The following is a 15,102-nucleotide window of genomic DNA, read 5'->3' as shown; positions in this document are numbered from 1 at the left end:
GAAGAGCAGACTTAACATCCCTGATATTTCTGAGGTAAAAATAAGCAGAATCCCCTTCCTTTAAAAACCCTCAACCAGCTGTCAGGCCTTTTTACCTCAAAGCAGCAAAAAAAAGATCAACTTTTTAACAAAGTCACTGGCAGCTCAGTTTAAATTCAAGAGGGGAATAGATGAGAGAGAATGGATGACCAATTTGGTTTGTAACGTCCTCCAGCCCCCATCTGCGTGACTGCTAGCATTCTCCCTGCCTGTCAATCAACCCAACAGTCTTCTGGGTCCACAGTGTCCATAGAGTTTTAGAAAGTGGGAAAGGGGTCTGTTCCCCATCCTTGTTACCCAGACAGACTGAAAAAAGAGAGCATACTGGTAGCAACTGCCCCCAGAACGCAACCACCTTCTCCCAAAAAGAAGTTATTGTATCTGATACTGAAAACACAGGGGAGATTTTAATTGTTTATTAGATTATCTCAGTCCTTTGTTTGGTGGTGTGATCTGAGCAACCTGCTTAGCAAAGTAAGAAATGTCAGTGCCACAGGAGATTCCAGAAATGCCACAATCCTCAACTCCCCTCTCCCACAGCAAATAGAATAATTTCCCCTCCCCTTCCACATTGCTGGTCAGCCTGGTGACAGTGACAATATGAGCAGATGTTTCAGGGTCTCTGGCCCATCTTCTTCAGAGTTCGATTCAGCTGGAAGAAAAGAAGCAGCCTGTTACAGAGAGGGGAGTTCAGGAAAACCCTCACTGCTGGGGCTCTCACAAGCACACCTTCCCAAACACTCCCACACTCAACTGTGCAAATGCCCTGAGGCAGTAGTAAGCGTAGTCCACAGTAAGGAGAAAAAAATAGTAAAAACCTCCCCACCCCACAACAGGGGAGATCCAGGACAAGAGGGTATAAGTGTTTTCAGTAAACGATAGGGCAAGGAATGGGGTGACCTGCTTCTATCACAGAAAATTTACTTTCTCTCTGCAGTGAGCACTTGGATATGACCGGTCCTGCAGTGGCCCCTGCTGGAAAAATGGGGCAGAGACAGTATGTTCCTCCTTGCCGAGCATCCAGCAGCAAGAAAGGGCAGGGGCATCCTATAAAGCTGCTGGAGCAGGGTCCCAAGGCCTTCAGAAGGGTCCCTTCTGCCCTACATAGAATGGTGGCCGTAATGAATTCCCACTGGTGTTACTAATGGAAATCCTTTACACTCATCTAAGGACAACTGAGCCCTCACAAGGTGGCAGCAAAACATATCAGGATGGGGGAGGAGAACACATCACAGGTAGATACCCCAGGGAATAGCTTAAAGTTGTCTCTTCACCAGACAGAGCAGATTAACTCTACCCTCCCTGTTGGCACCACTAAATGAGTTAACCTAATCCCTCCCTGCTCCCATTTTGCAACCAGGACAGTGGTTATGCTGGGCCACAAAGGAGAAGCACATCCTTCCCCCAAAGGTCACCAGCTGGCTGTTTAGAATACAGGCTTTGTTAGGCTCAAAGGGGGGTTCCTGCAATCCTTCCCGATGGCTTTGGTGAGTCACTGAATAGAAACATTCCAGCTGTTTGATCTGGTCTCACAGAAGCACCCGTACCCACACAGGCATCTCTCCCACTAGTCCTAGACCTTCCCCAGACTCCCCATCAGGGATTATTCAGAGTCCCCTGCCCTAGTTACCCAGAGCTCACCTCCTCAAATTTGTGGATCTGGCGGATGAAGAAGTCCCCATAGCGCCGAGCAACCTTTGTGTCTGCAATATGGATCATGTCCTGCCAAGAGAATATGGAGCAATCAGGAAAGGAGCAGAGTTAATTCTTGGGTATACAGCAGCCTTACTGGGGGAAATGACCCACTGAGGCCTGAGATCAGTGTCAGAGACACCCCTCAGCTGCACTAGTCAACAGATAGAGCCCAGAATTAAGCCACAGCACTCTAATTTAAATTTTTCTTTTGGGGTAGGCTCTTGTTTACTCTTGCAAATGGAATCCAAGTCCACAACGTTTTAACTTCCTGTGGCCTTGTCTCCATTCAGCCCTGATGACCAATTTGATGGTGGAGGCTCCCCATCCCAGCTCTTGGGCCTTTCAGGGTAGCTTTCCCCTGCAAGGTCTGGTTCACTTTCTGCCTCCCTCTAGCAGCAGCAAAGGAGCAGGGCTTCTGCTAATGTTTCTGCAATGCTAGGGAGTCAATGGCAGTTCCACTTGGTTTGGGTGGGTGGGACAGGCAAAGCAAGAACCAGGCCTTGCAGGAAGCAGACCACCTCAAGGTCCAAGAGGCTAGAAGCAGCAATCCTTTCTATCCACCAGGCTCCCTGACATGATTCAGGTGTGTGGGGGGGACAGAGACCTTCTCTGAAGAGTCAAGTGGCAATGTACCTGGAGGCCCTCACTAAGCAGGGAGGACTCTTTTCTCCTCCCTGTGCGCACCTGCTGGCCTTGACTTTCAGGGACAGGCTGGAGTCTGATCATTCTTTGGGTCTGGATTTCCAGCAGAGCAGGCGCTAGCTAAGAGCTGAGGGTGGGCCGAGTTGAAGGCTTTAGCAGCAGCGTGGCCAAGCAAGACTCCCACATGGTGGGGAAATGAGATGGGCAGGGGAGGTGCTAAAAGCTGACAATGCTAGACACTGCATTTAAATTGAAGTCTCGAGCTATTATTGAACATTTCCTGCCCAGGATCAGTGACATGGAGAGGAGTATTTGGAGCCTGTTTACTCAGGCCAATAGGTCTGATGTGCTTCTAGTGGCACAGGCCTAAAGGTTGGCCAAGAGCCTGCCCAGGCACATGCTCCTGGCACTACCACTTCTCCATTAATGATGCTGTTGAACAGCAGGATTCTGGCTTCACAGCAGCACTTTGAACCACCTCTGGGAATGAGTTCCCAATTAAGAATATGAAATGAGGAGAGAAGGCACGTACTCCGGAGATTGGCAAGAATTTCTGATCACGGTTTTTCATGCCTGAGACAGAGGGAAAGGGAAAGAGAGAGACTGACCTTGTCAATGTAGAAGTCAACCTCGGAGGCTGACTGGAACTCCCCATCCAGGGCTGAGATGCCGCTGGTCCAGACCAGGTTCTTCATCTTGTGTTTGAAGACCAGCAGCTGGATGCGAAACTCCTGCTCCGTGAGGTCCAAGAAGCCAGCCAGCTTGGCCACAGGCATAGTGGTGTAGAGCTTCAGGAAGCTGCGGATGGTGGACAGCTGGGCCTGCTGCTGCACCTCATCTGCAAATACCTTCAGCTGCTGCAGGAAGGGCTCCTTGTGGTAGTTGGGATGCACATTGTCATAGTTGGGGACCACAGGGGAGAGGAATTTGGGGCAGGCATAGCTGAAGAGCTCCTCATACACCTGTGGGTCACCCTTCTGCATGCGCAGCATCTTGTCCCCATACTTTTCCCTCAGCTGCAGGTGGATGCTCTCATCTATTCGCATGGGGTACATGGTGAGAGCAATGGCCAGAAGGGCATGCATCTGCTCATTCTGCTTGTTAATCTGAGATAGAGAAGACAGTCATTAGAAGCCATCCCTCCACTGTTATTTTACAGTGCCCAGGAGAGAGCTCGGTACCACACTGTACAGAGACATGCCCTTTCCCCAAAGCATTTATAATCTGGGACACCATGTGGTGAGCATGGGGTAAATAGGAGGGGAAGGCATGAGTTAAGACATGAGTTACAGAAATGCTGCTAATGCTCACCTGGTTAATCAGTTTAGACACATGCATCTATTGGTAGTACACAGATCTCCCTTTCAATACCTACCATTCACTTAGTTGTTGTATGCACTGTGGAAAAGCAGAGTCTAAAGGAGGGGGCTTGAAGGAGGAGTTGGTATTGGCTTGGCAGACCAGAATTGAGGTGTAGCAGGAGAAAGGGGCACCTTGGAGATGGTTATGGAAGAAGCAGACAACTAGGACAGCAAGCCTGGCACCAGTGGCAAAGCAGAGGGGGCAGGAATGATGTGATAAAAGACAAGGTCAGATACATAAACGTAGGCAGAGTTGTAAAGGGCCCTGAAGGGGAGGATATATTTAAAAACCGATGGTGGGTGGAACAGAGAGCCAGGGGACAAGTTTAGATCAATACGCAAGGAGGACTATTTTAGCGGTCACATTCTGAATGCACATGGTGGGGGACCAGGGAGGCCAGCAAGGAGGTGACTGCAGTAGCTGAAAGGGGAGTCAGGCTGTGGGGAGGACGGGGTTAGCTCTTTGGCTAGAAAGAAAAAGCCAAATCTTTGAAGTGTCATGGAATCAGAAACAGTAGGATCTGGACATGTGAGGAGTCAAATGATCCATCAGGATACAGAACCTGGTGGTGTGAACCGTGAAAGAACAGGAGAGAAGAAATGAAGACGAAAGTGAGGTGCTTGGTTCTAACAGTCAGTGACACAGGTCGAAATGCAAGACTGGATGGAGAGAAACAGATCATGGAATGGAGACAGAGACTGGTGAACTGTCAGCAAGAAGATGGCACTGAAAATATATAAGTGGATATGGTTGCCCAGAAATAGGATGTAGAGGGAGAAGGAGGGGCTATGGATCAAACTCTGTGGGACTGGGAAGGATGACGACTCACCCAAGGAGATGCTGAGAAAACATTACCACACAAGCCAAGGGCGGACAGAAGGTTATGGAGGAAGTTATCAACAGCAGCAGAAAGGTCAAAGATTGTAAGAGAAGGATAGTGCACTGCCCTCGCTCCCCTTACCATTTCATACTTGTAGGTAGTCCTCTGGAACATGCTCTTTGTCCTCTGGATGTAAAGGAGAATGTTGGCAAAGACACGGATGGCATCCTGGTAACGCCGCATCATAAGGTATGCAAAGCCCACGTAGTAATAGGTGGTGACTTGGCACTCTGGCACCCGGGAATACATGCTCTGGAGAGGAAGAGACACACAAACATGTAAAGTTAGAAAAGACATCTCCCACAACAACCTTTAGCACTTCTTTCCTTCAGGGAGCCCATCTCCATCAGTCTCCAAACCAGTCCTACCACAGAGAAAGGAGAGGGTTGACCTGCTGCCCTCAGTGTTTCCTGTACAGGGAAGTGAGAAAGCTATCATAGCAGACTGGATGATCTAACAGATCATTTCCATCTCCCTGGCAATGGAGGATGGTTGCCAGCACTATGTTCATCTCTTCTTGTCCAGGCTAGTGTTTAAAAGTTCTCTCCTTCCCATGACAGATTATTACAAGCTAACAGACACCACTGTTGGGTATTCCCCCCACAATATTCAGCCTAAAATTTATCTTCATTTCATCCCATACATGCTAATTTTACCTGTGTCTCACACTAAACACATCCCATGCCTTCCCACCAGTAATAGGCTTCAGGCTCAGTTGATAAAATTCCATACATTGCAGGGTGTTTGCAGTCCCTCCACAGCAAGCGGTTAAAGTAGCCCATTCCACCCCCGCATACAAGCACACAGATGGATAACATGCAGAGCTCCAGACCAGTCCAGTGACCACTCTGATGTTGCAGCTGGACTGCAATCAATCACAATTATCACAGGGGGTCCATGGTCCTAGAATAAGCATTAGATATGTGGGGTAGAATGGTTGGTACCAGCAGGGCTGGGGGTAAGGGAAGCACCTGCTAACCAAGACAGGACCAGGGTGCCATACTGTTAAAGGACACTATCTAGTCCAGCTAACTAGCACAGCAACATCACTTTAGCATATGATACTTCAATCAACATTCCCCTCAGCATGGAATTGCACCCAGTACCCTAGAAAGCACACCCCCAAGAACACGTATACATGCTAGAACATCAGGGGACAGCTATGTGTGTAGGATTTGCATTAAGTGTTACATTATGCTGTGATTACAGCCCCATGTGAGGGTGGAAGTCGACACCCCCACCTGACATTTAGAGCAGGAATGAATAGCTCCATAGTTGGGCAGTTCATTGTGATGATCGGGGGCCCCACGCCTTTAGATAGCATTTGCTGCCCTTTCAAATAAAGGCATTTTAAACCCAGAAGGGAGCATTTAAGAGCTGTGGCTTATTACCTTCTTGTTGAGCTCAATGTTCTCCAGAACCTTGATGGCTTGGTAGTAATCCCCCAGCAGTGAATGGAGGCGCAGTAGCCCCACAAGACTGAAGTAGCCCAACATCTTATAGAGGGAGTGACGACCGTACTCTCCAGCCACGCTCTCAGGATCACCTGGAAAGAGAGGAAGTGTCACACTTTCTACAGGGGGAAAATGGGCTCTCTCCCCACAACTCAACTACCTCGGCCCCCTGGACATCAGAGGGGTGGGTAAGTCAGGAGATGCAGCCTTCAGCACTCCTCCCAAACTGTTTCCCAATCAACCTCAAATAATTATCCCTTCCCATGGTAACACTTGCCAGAATTAAGGGTTTAGTTCAACTGCCAATTAAACCAATAGGAAGTCAACGGGCGTTAAACAAGGATTTGTCCCAATCTTTAAAACGTTGCAATCTCATCCATGCAGCAAAGAACAGCACTCTAATGGTACATCTGCATTCTCAGAGCTTTACTTGGGGCACAGACAGCTCAACTTGAAGAGCCCGGACAGCAACTACCCATTGCCTGCTTTTACCTATTTATAGAATGAGTTTGGTGCAGGTAAGAAGTGCAGGACTGACAGCATTGGAGTTTGAAGCCTTCTCTCCTCAGCACAGACAGCAGCAGTGTAAGCATACACCAACCTACCACATGCATTTGGACGAGAAGGGAGTTATATCTCAGGCCCACTCAATCATAGGCCTCCAAGCTGAGGCTACCAACTACTGTCACCTGTGATGGGTTGGGTTTTTGGTAAATACACTTGAGACACCTCAGCTCATTTTGCAGAACAGTCCCCAGTCACTTCCACCCCAGACTAGAACCAGTAACTTCAAGGAGAAAGACTTTGCATCCCATTCCTAATCTCCCTTTCCCTTTGATCACTCCTCTTGGCCAGGACTGCATACTCGGGAACCCTGACCCCTCACCTCCACTGGTGTAGACCTCTAGCTGTCGGTTGATGTTGGACTTGTCCACCAGGGAGTGCAGCACATTGAGGACACTGTGGACATTCCAGATCTTGGGGTTTGACCGAAGGAAATCAATTTCTTCTTCAGACTTCTTGGCTGTTTTGCAGCGGTACTGGCTGAACGACTGGAACTATGGGACAAGCAGATAAGAAGCTAGCACAGAAAAGCTCATCTAAACACCAGCCTTATGGTTCTATCATATGACTGAAGTACTGGAAGCCACAGGTCCCAACAGCACCTTAATATGCGTTATTACTTGGCAGGTCAAGAGGACAAGTTATACAAACGTAATGCACCTAGGCCAAGACTAATGTGACGCAGATACTCAGCATGAGGGAAAACCTACAAAGCAGCATCACTAAGGACCCAAGGGGTGGGTGAAGGACTGACAATTAGACATGACTGAAGTGGCAGCGAGAAAGTGGCTCACATACACACACAGAGGCATCGTTTCACACAGCAAGGAGATGACAGTCCGTCTCCATATGCACTTGACAAGATAACACCTGGAATAGTGTGATCAGTGCCAGACATCTTCACACCAAGACATCAAACAGAAGGGAATTCAGAGAGACAAAAGTAATTTAAGATCTGGGAGGGTGGACTGATGGAAGGGGAAAATAAGGGATATTTCAGCTGGTATCAGGAAATGTTTCCTGACAGCAAGATCTCAGTCTGTGGACTAGTTATATTGCTCTGTATGTTTGGACTTGGAGATTATTCCAAATAGAAGTGGTACAGGCACCATCAAATGAGAAATCTGAAGGTGGAAAAAATACAATATATAGAAAACAATCCTGCACTGGTCAGCTAGGGTGGACAAACATTCTAATAAGTGCTTTGTAACACTAGATGATTTTAGCCAGGCAGCTTCCCATCATTTAGATGTGGGAGAGCTGGGGACAGAGAAGATGCACTTTACAGAAACAGGTCAGGATGCAGGAACTTGAAATGGAAATATGGGTAAAATGCCACAGTTCCCCAAATATCCTCCAATAACGTGAAGGAATTGTTATAATTAGAGAAAAGGTTAAGGTCTTTACTTCCTATGGACCTCAAATCCGAGTACTCCCTTGGATACTCTGCATATTGGGAGATCTCAGCTACAGGAATCACATGAAATGGAAGGGGGAATGATGGAGAACTGAACAGCCTTAAGCACCTATGCTGCCAGAAGCCCCAGCAGCAGGCCATGTACCTGGTAGATGAATTCATCAATGATATCCCACAGCCACTGGTTGGGTAGTTCCAGAGGAGCAGGGCCATCAGCATCTGTAGGAGAAAAACACAAGCTTTTACCCACAATCAAGAGGTAGGATGACAGTGACATGAAGCTGTAGGGGAAAATATGGGCATCACTGTAACTTTCCCCTTCAAGGGTGGAGACAGAGCAGAATTTTCCCATTGAGTGAGGTCCCCAACAGAGAGATGATGCAATAGCTCTGGTCGCACCCACTGCCTCCTCATTTGAGGAAAACACAGCAAGGGCTTCTTGACTTAAAAGACCAGCTTTTCAAGTCTGCTTATTAAATACTCTACAGCAGTATTTCTCAACTGGTGGGTTCTGACCCCCACAAGGGAGACAGGGGACAATCAGGGGGTTGTGAGGCACTGAAAACTTAATACAATCTAAATCAAAGAAAATCTCACTCCCCTCTTTCCTCCCACGCGACTATTCCCCTTCAAGGTCAAGTATTCTCTATCAGCCTCTCTAACCACAAATGGATAAATAGGCATAGCATTGTTATTGATACATTTACTAGAGAGTAATAAGTGCAAGGGGATCACAAAATGTGACTTCGAATAATGGGTCTCCAACCTGAAAAGGTACAGAAAACATTTATCTTTCTCTCCATTTGCTCACAGCTCCACTCACCCCCCAACCTCCACCCCAGTGCAAAAGGAGAAGACACCTCCAATAACTCACCTACCGTTTGCAGACCTAAAGAAGGCTGATTCTCTCCTTTTGCTCAGAGCAGTTCAGATTAGTGGAGGGATTTGGAATTGGTGTGTTTTCAGATGGATGAATGTGAAGTGCTATCAATTCAGCAATTTCTTTCCTTGAGTAAGACCATGGGATTCTTTCCTCTATAATCCATAAACAAGCATGCTTCTGTTCTTCCCCCCACTCCCCAGAAATTCACACACTAGTAAGTGGATCATAGTGACTCACTCAGAATGTAGTTGAAGAGATTGCAGTAGTTGTAATAAGATTCAAATCTCTGCTCCAGAGAGGGGCCACCCTGTAATGAAAATGGAAGAGAGAGTGGGGAAGTCAGTATAGTCTTCTTAGCTTCACTTATCTGCTAACTGCAGAGGGCCTCTCAAGCATGGCAGGAATGGGTTCAGGGCTATCCTCATGCCTTTTGTGCAGTCACACTCTAGAGTAGCTGAGACACTCTTTCACTGACGATTGAGCTGCCAAAGTCTTTATAATCAACCAGGCCAATCATCATCATCATCATACACCCCCCCACCATGACCATGAGTGCACACTATGGTTATCAAGTAGAATCAGTCTGACTGTTCATGTGCAATGAACTCCTTTCAGAGGTCCTGCTGCTTTCCCAAACTAAACATCTCACAAATAGAACTTCTCCCCTTTCCTCCTAAACATCCTCCTGTCACCACCCAGACCAGGGGTGGCCAACCTGAGCCTGAGAAGGAGCCAGAATTTACCAATATACATTGCCAAAGAGCCACAGTAATAGATCAGCCGTCACCCCCACCCCCCATCAGCTCCCCCACCCCACTCCCAGCGCCTCCCACGCATCGGCAGCCCCGCTGATCAGTGCTTACCCCTCCCTCCCCACACCTCCTGATCAGCTGTTTCATGGCGTGCAGGAGAGAAGAGCGAGGGCACTGCAGGCGCAGGGGAGGGGGCGGGGAGGGCCTGTGGCAGAACCAGGGGTTGAAGAGTGACCACACATTGGAAAGTTGACACCTGTAGCTCCAGCCCCGGAGTCGGTGCCTATACAAGGAGCTGCATATTAACTTCTGAAGAGTCGCATGTGGCTCTGGAGCCGCAGTTGGCCACCCCGACCCAGACTCAAGATCTTCAGATTATCTTAAAGAGCTCTCTGTCCTCCTTCCTTCACATGCACGCTCTTGACAAATCCTGTCAATTCTTCCTCTTCACAGTGGTTCAAGTGTTTCATTATTGACCACTTTATAAAATGAGCAAACGTGTCAGGGAAGCACCCCCTTCCCAACACCCCAATCCCTCAGTATTTCATTTTTAAGAACTCCACAGGCCATAGTTTGAGAATCACTGTGCTACTACACCTGTAAAATCTACTCCCCTGCCCAATCTATTCCTACTAGTATATCCCTGGATCATGTCTCACGCTAATGCAACATCTCTTTCCTAATCTCCCTGCTTCTCCCCTCTCTAAATCTACTCAAACAGTGCAGCTAGATCTTCTCCCTTTTCCACAATCTCTGAACCATAAACTGACCATCTTCCTATTTTGGCATTCATTTCAAGCCTCCAATTAGCTTCATTCCTGCCTATATCTCAGCTCTCTTCTTCCTCCTGTTTCTACCCCTTGAACCATTTACTTTGCCCAATCTTCCTTCTCCACTAGGGGATTCAGAACCCTCTTTCACAATACACCTCTCTATGCTGGTAGGCTGCAATTTCTTGCACATCAGTCTCATTTTTAGTCTAGCACCCCACCACCAGTCTCCACTCCACTGCTTCCTACAGCCATCCGACAATTGTAAAAGTTAAATAAAAAGCCACAAAACAAGCTACACTTCTCTTGGAATTACAGCTCTGTCAAGGAGAGAATCCAATTGTTTTCGGTTGTCTCTTCTCTCCTTAATTCACCCACCACAATAATCAGGTGGCATTTGTAGTTATTTTTTATTTGTATGACCATAGCACCTAGAAGCCCCAGTCATGGCCAGGGCCTCACTGTGCTAAGTACTGCACAAACAGAACAAAAAGACTGCCACTGCCCCGCTCCTGCCCCAAGGAGGCATTACCTAATTTATATCATAGACTTCTCAAAAACCTTGCCTTCTTATGTGAACCAATTATTATGAACTTTGTGCTAGTAATCACTAGCAAGAAATAGAGCCAGATTACGAGCCTTGGCAGTGGATGGAAGATCAAGTGTTAAAATGTCAGAACTCAAACGAGGCATTACCAACCATAAGCCTGCGCAAATTTCTCAAGATCCAATCAGGACCTCATGGCAGCATATCAGAAGTGTGAACAAATTTGTTCTGCAGGAGTTATCTGAATCACAGACAATGTGGTCCAGAGGGAGGAAAGGGCAAGTTTTACAGAACAGCCATAGGGAAGCCTGCATGTAATTAGCAGGACCACATAGGCAAATACTCACGCTGACTTTGGCGTAGATGTGTCTGTAGTAAAGCTCCTTGTACAGAATCAGGAAGACAGCATCTGGAAGAGATGGCAGAACTAGATATTTGGAAGACATTTTGCCAAGTGGTCAACATAGCCAGACGTTTCAGGTACACTGGGAGTCTTCCCCATGCTGCAATAAGGGAAAGGGGAGCAAGAGGGCCCCCCTATGGGGCTTGAGTAGGGAAAACATTTAAGAACTTGTTTCCCAACCTTGGGGACACTGGACAGAGGAAAGGATCAGAGAGCATAGGGAAAGCTGCAAGGCTTTGGATTCACTCCCATTGCCAATGATAGATGTGCTGTTGTGGATAAAGCAGTGGACATTTCTTTGAAGCCCACTTTGCCATCATTCTTCTTTGGCAGTTCCTGAAACAGGTGGCCACAGGAACAGCATTCAGATTGGGAAGCTCTCACCACAGAATTCAGCTCCAAAGCATATGTCTCAGCCCTACCAAACACCAGCAACGGCCAACCTTCATCTTGAGGAGAATGAAATCTGGTGTGTTGGGAAGGAAGGGGACAAAACTAAATAAACAGAAAGCAAAGAACAAAATAAGAGGAAAAAAGAAAAGACAGAAGGAGAGAGAAAACAGACAGAACCAGCAAAGACAGCATCTATGCCACAGCACAATGTGAAGATATATTGGGGCCCAGCTGCAAATCAGCAGGGAAGGCTCCAACAGAAAAGAATGAGATTGCTTTCTTTGCATAGGAGATACTTACAGCTCCCTTGACATTTTACCACATTTATAGCACTTCCACTTCTCAATATGATGCTTAGAAAGCTTGCTTCTGAACTGACTGGATTCTCAGCCACACAGAGTGGGGAAGGAGAAAAATGGAAAAAATGCTGGACAAAATCCAGTGTCTGCCTTGACCAAAAGGATCAGACTGCACTCCTCCCATGCAATTTTTGCTCCGATAGCCAGAAGGACTACTCTTAGGGTAGAAAGTTTGATCTCTAGATCTCATTCAATGCTTGGCCTGTCTGCTCTCAGAGTGCCAAAGGGGTCAGTTACGACTAATGAGTAGATGTGTAACAGGAAGGAACAGAACAGAGACATCAGCTGATCTCTTTCCAAAGTAAAGCAGTTTGCTTCTCTTTCCTCCAAAAAAAGAAAATACCTACCGTTTCCAACCTGTGGTGCAATTGCCTCGGCCTCTGGCCAGGGAGTGTTCTTAAAGAACCTTTCAGTCAGTTTGGTCCAGCTGTGAAAAAACGCATGCAGAGGGGATTGCAAGTTAAACTATTCATTCATCAGTGAAAGAGGGATGGAGTTAAAGATTTCCAATCCTGAAGATATGCCTTGTTAGATCAAAGCTATTTTCACACACAGATTTCCAAAGGAGTCTATTATACATGAGAGAAACCAGTTCAATAGATCTGGAAACTGAAGTCCTCTTTTATCCTTAACACAGAGAAGTAATGCAAGCTTGTCTCACACACCACCTGTGCCAGTGTGACTTAGTCATGGGCTGGAGGGACCATCTCTAGAAAAGAGTCAGACACTCCATGGCCTCTTTGACCCTTGGCAGGTGTTGATGTTATCAGCAAGTGAGCTAGTAAGCACCAATGAGGGTACTTTTTTGTGATATGCACATTAGAAACCGGATTGAGACTCATTTGATATGAATTTCAATCACTACTAACCTGGGTTTGGGACAAACCAGCTCTCTAGAAGTGAAAGGATCTCTTCCTTCTCAGACATCCAAATCTACCCCCAGTCCACATTTTAAATAAAGTCCAAATTTGGATCAAAGCAACTGACTGGAGCGCCCTTTAATAAAAGCAACAAAAACCCCACAGGACCAGTTACAACAGCAATTCCCACTCTGGGAGGGATAGGTTTGTACCTGTTTTCATAGATATCTTGGATCTCATACACCTTCTGGTCAATGACATCACTGGAGACACGGCTAGCCTGAAGCTCATACACCTTCTGGTCAATCAGATCCGAAACAGTTTTATGAAAATACTGGATGAAGTTTTTGATCACTTCAGGGATCACCTGGTAGGTCTGTTGCTCATATTGGCGTTCATAGGCTAGATCCTGTTTGGGGTCTCCTGTGGAAGAGCAGTGATCCAGCACATGATTTAGGAGCATAGCTCCGCTCGGAAAGAGGCCCAGAGACAGCACAACCAGGCTGTATCTGGGATCCAAACCAGCTGGCCACAAGTTTAGATGAAGACAACTCCAGCACCAAGACAGCAAAACAGAGTTGAGTAACATTTCAGGAAGTGTCTTGCTTGGTCAGGGTCCTTCCCTGGGAATTCCCACCTCTTAGAGCAGTGGTTCTCAACCAGAGGTCTTCCAGGGTGCACATCAACTCATCTAGATATTTGCCTAATTTTACAACAGGCTATGTAAAAAGCACTAGCAAAGTCAGTACAAACTAAAATTTCATACAATGACTTGATTATACTGCTGCATATACTATACACTGAAATGTAAGTACAATATTTACATTCCAATTGATTATTTTATATTTGTATTGTAAAAATGAGACAGTGAGCAATTTTTCAGCAATAATATGCTGTGACACTTCTGTATTTTTAGTCTGATTTTGTAGGCAAGTAGTTTTTACATGAGGTGTAACTTGGGGGAACACAAGACAAATCAGACTCCTGAAAGGGGGAGAGGTAGTTTGGAAAGGTTGAGAGCCACTGACTTAGAGCCATGCCAGGTCTCTGACCAACTACTCACACACAAAAGTGCAGGGAAACCACTAAGGGGAGGGTAGAGTGGTCGGGGATGAGATTCCCCCCCCCGCCCCCCGCCGCCCCGTTGGAGAGTCACACGAATGTCCCCCATGTGCCAGTTCCAGCTCAGGGGCATGCGGGCGGTCAGGGACCCCTGGTGTGTGTGGGGGGGGTGGGAACTGGGGCATCCCCCCGGGAGGGCAGGGGCAGGGCAATGCGCGGGCACCCTGGCTCGGCCGGGCAGCAGGACTCACCTGTGTGCATGTCATAGTCACCCTGGTACGTGTAGGTGTCCTGCGGGGCGAACGAGACACAGAAAGGGGGGTGTCACCACGGGGAGCTCAGACCCACAACGGACCCTCTCCCCTCCCCCCCCCCGCGGGCCCGGGTCAGGAGAGGAAGCCAGGCCCTTCCCCGCAGGCCCTTGGCAGGCCCTTCCCCGAGCCCCTCAGCCGTGAGTCAGGCCCCCCGCCCGGCCGCTCCGCACTCCCTGGAGCCGCGGCTGGCCGGCTACCTCGGTGTCGTAGTCCTCGGCCGGGTAGGCCATGGCGCGAGCGGCGGGGGGGGAGGGAGGGTCGGCACGCGGCGGCGACGGGCGGCGCGGCAGGAAAAAGGCTCCGGCCGGGAACGCGGCCGCTTGCTGCAGAGACCCGGAAGAGGCGGGGCGGGGCGGGGCTCAGGCAGCGCTCGGGAGGGGGCGGGCTTAGGGCGGGGCTACAGAGCGTTCAGCCAGAGCCGGGCGGGTGGGTCTGACGGGGCGGCCGGGGGCGTTGCTGGGGGTGACGAGGCAGGTTGAGGGGAGCGGGCGCGTGGAGGGGGGGGGGAAGTGCTTGGGGAGTTGCCCCTCCCCCATCCCCATTGCTCTTTCCAAACCCAAATAAAGCCTTATTTACTCCTCCGGCAGCGCCCCTTCTCGGATTGCCTGCGGAGGGTCGGATGGCCTAGATCTTTCATTGGGTGAAATACCGATCTGTCATCCTCAGGCTTTGTCTCATTGGCTGCTGCCTGGAGAGTCGGATGAAG

At 48.3% G+C, this 15,102-nt stretch overlaps 1 protein-coding gene across 2 annotated transcripts; it reads right to left on the bottom strand.

Annotated features, from left to right (window-relative positions):
* Positions 1–440: 440 nt before the first annotated feature.
* On the bottom strand, positions 441–14,721 carry EIF3L (eukaryotic translation initiation factor 3 subunit L). Of its 2 annotated transcripts, XM_073325875.1 has the most exons (13): positions 14,594–14,721; positions 14,334–14,373; positions 13,233–13,443; positions 12,508–12,587; positions 11,353–11,414; positions 9,174–9,243; positions 8,199–8,272; positions 6,959–7,130; positions 6,010–6,164; positions 4,700–4,870; positions 2,985–3,482; positions 1,681–1,761; positions 441–691 (listed from the first exon to the last, which is right to left on the bottom strand). In XM_073325875.1, exons 1-13 carry the CDS (start codon positions 14,624–14,626, stop codon positions 653–655), a joined length of 1,686 nt encoding a protein of 561 aa, XP_073181976.1. In that variant the 5' UTR covers positions 14,627–14,721; the 3' UTR covers positions 441–652. The 2 variants fall into 2 exon arrangements, with proteins under 2 accessions (XP_073181976.1, XP_073181985.1); XM_073325884.1 differs by lacking the exons at positions 12,508–12,587; positions 14,334–14,373; positions 14,594–14,721 and having other exon boundaries at positions 13,233–13,395.
* Positions 14,722–15,102: the final 381 nt, after the last annotated feature.

This window comes from Lepidochelys kempii, chromosome 1 (assembly GCF_965140265.1).
Source record: "Lepidochelys kempii isolate rLepKem1 chromosome 1, rLepKem1.hap2, whole genome shotgun sequence".
NCBI lineage: Eukaryota > Metazoa > Chordata > Testudines > Cheloniidae > Lepidochelys > Lepidochelys kempii.
Note: the sequence above shows the minus strand (reverse complement) of the source record. Positions and strands in the feature narration are given on the sequence as shown.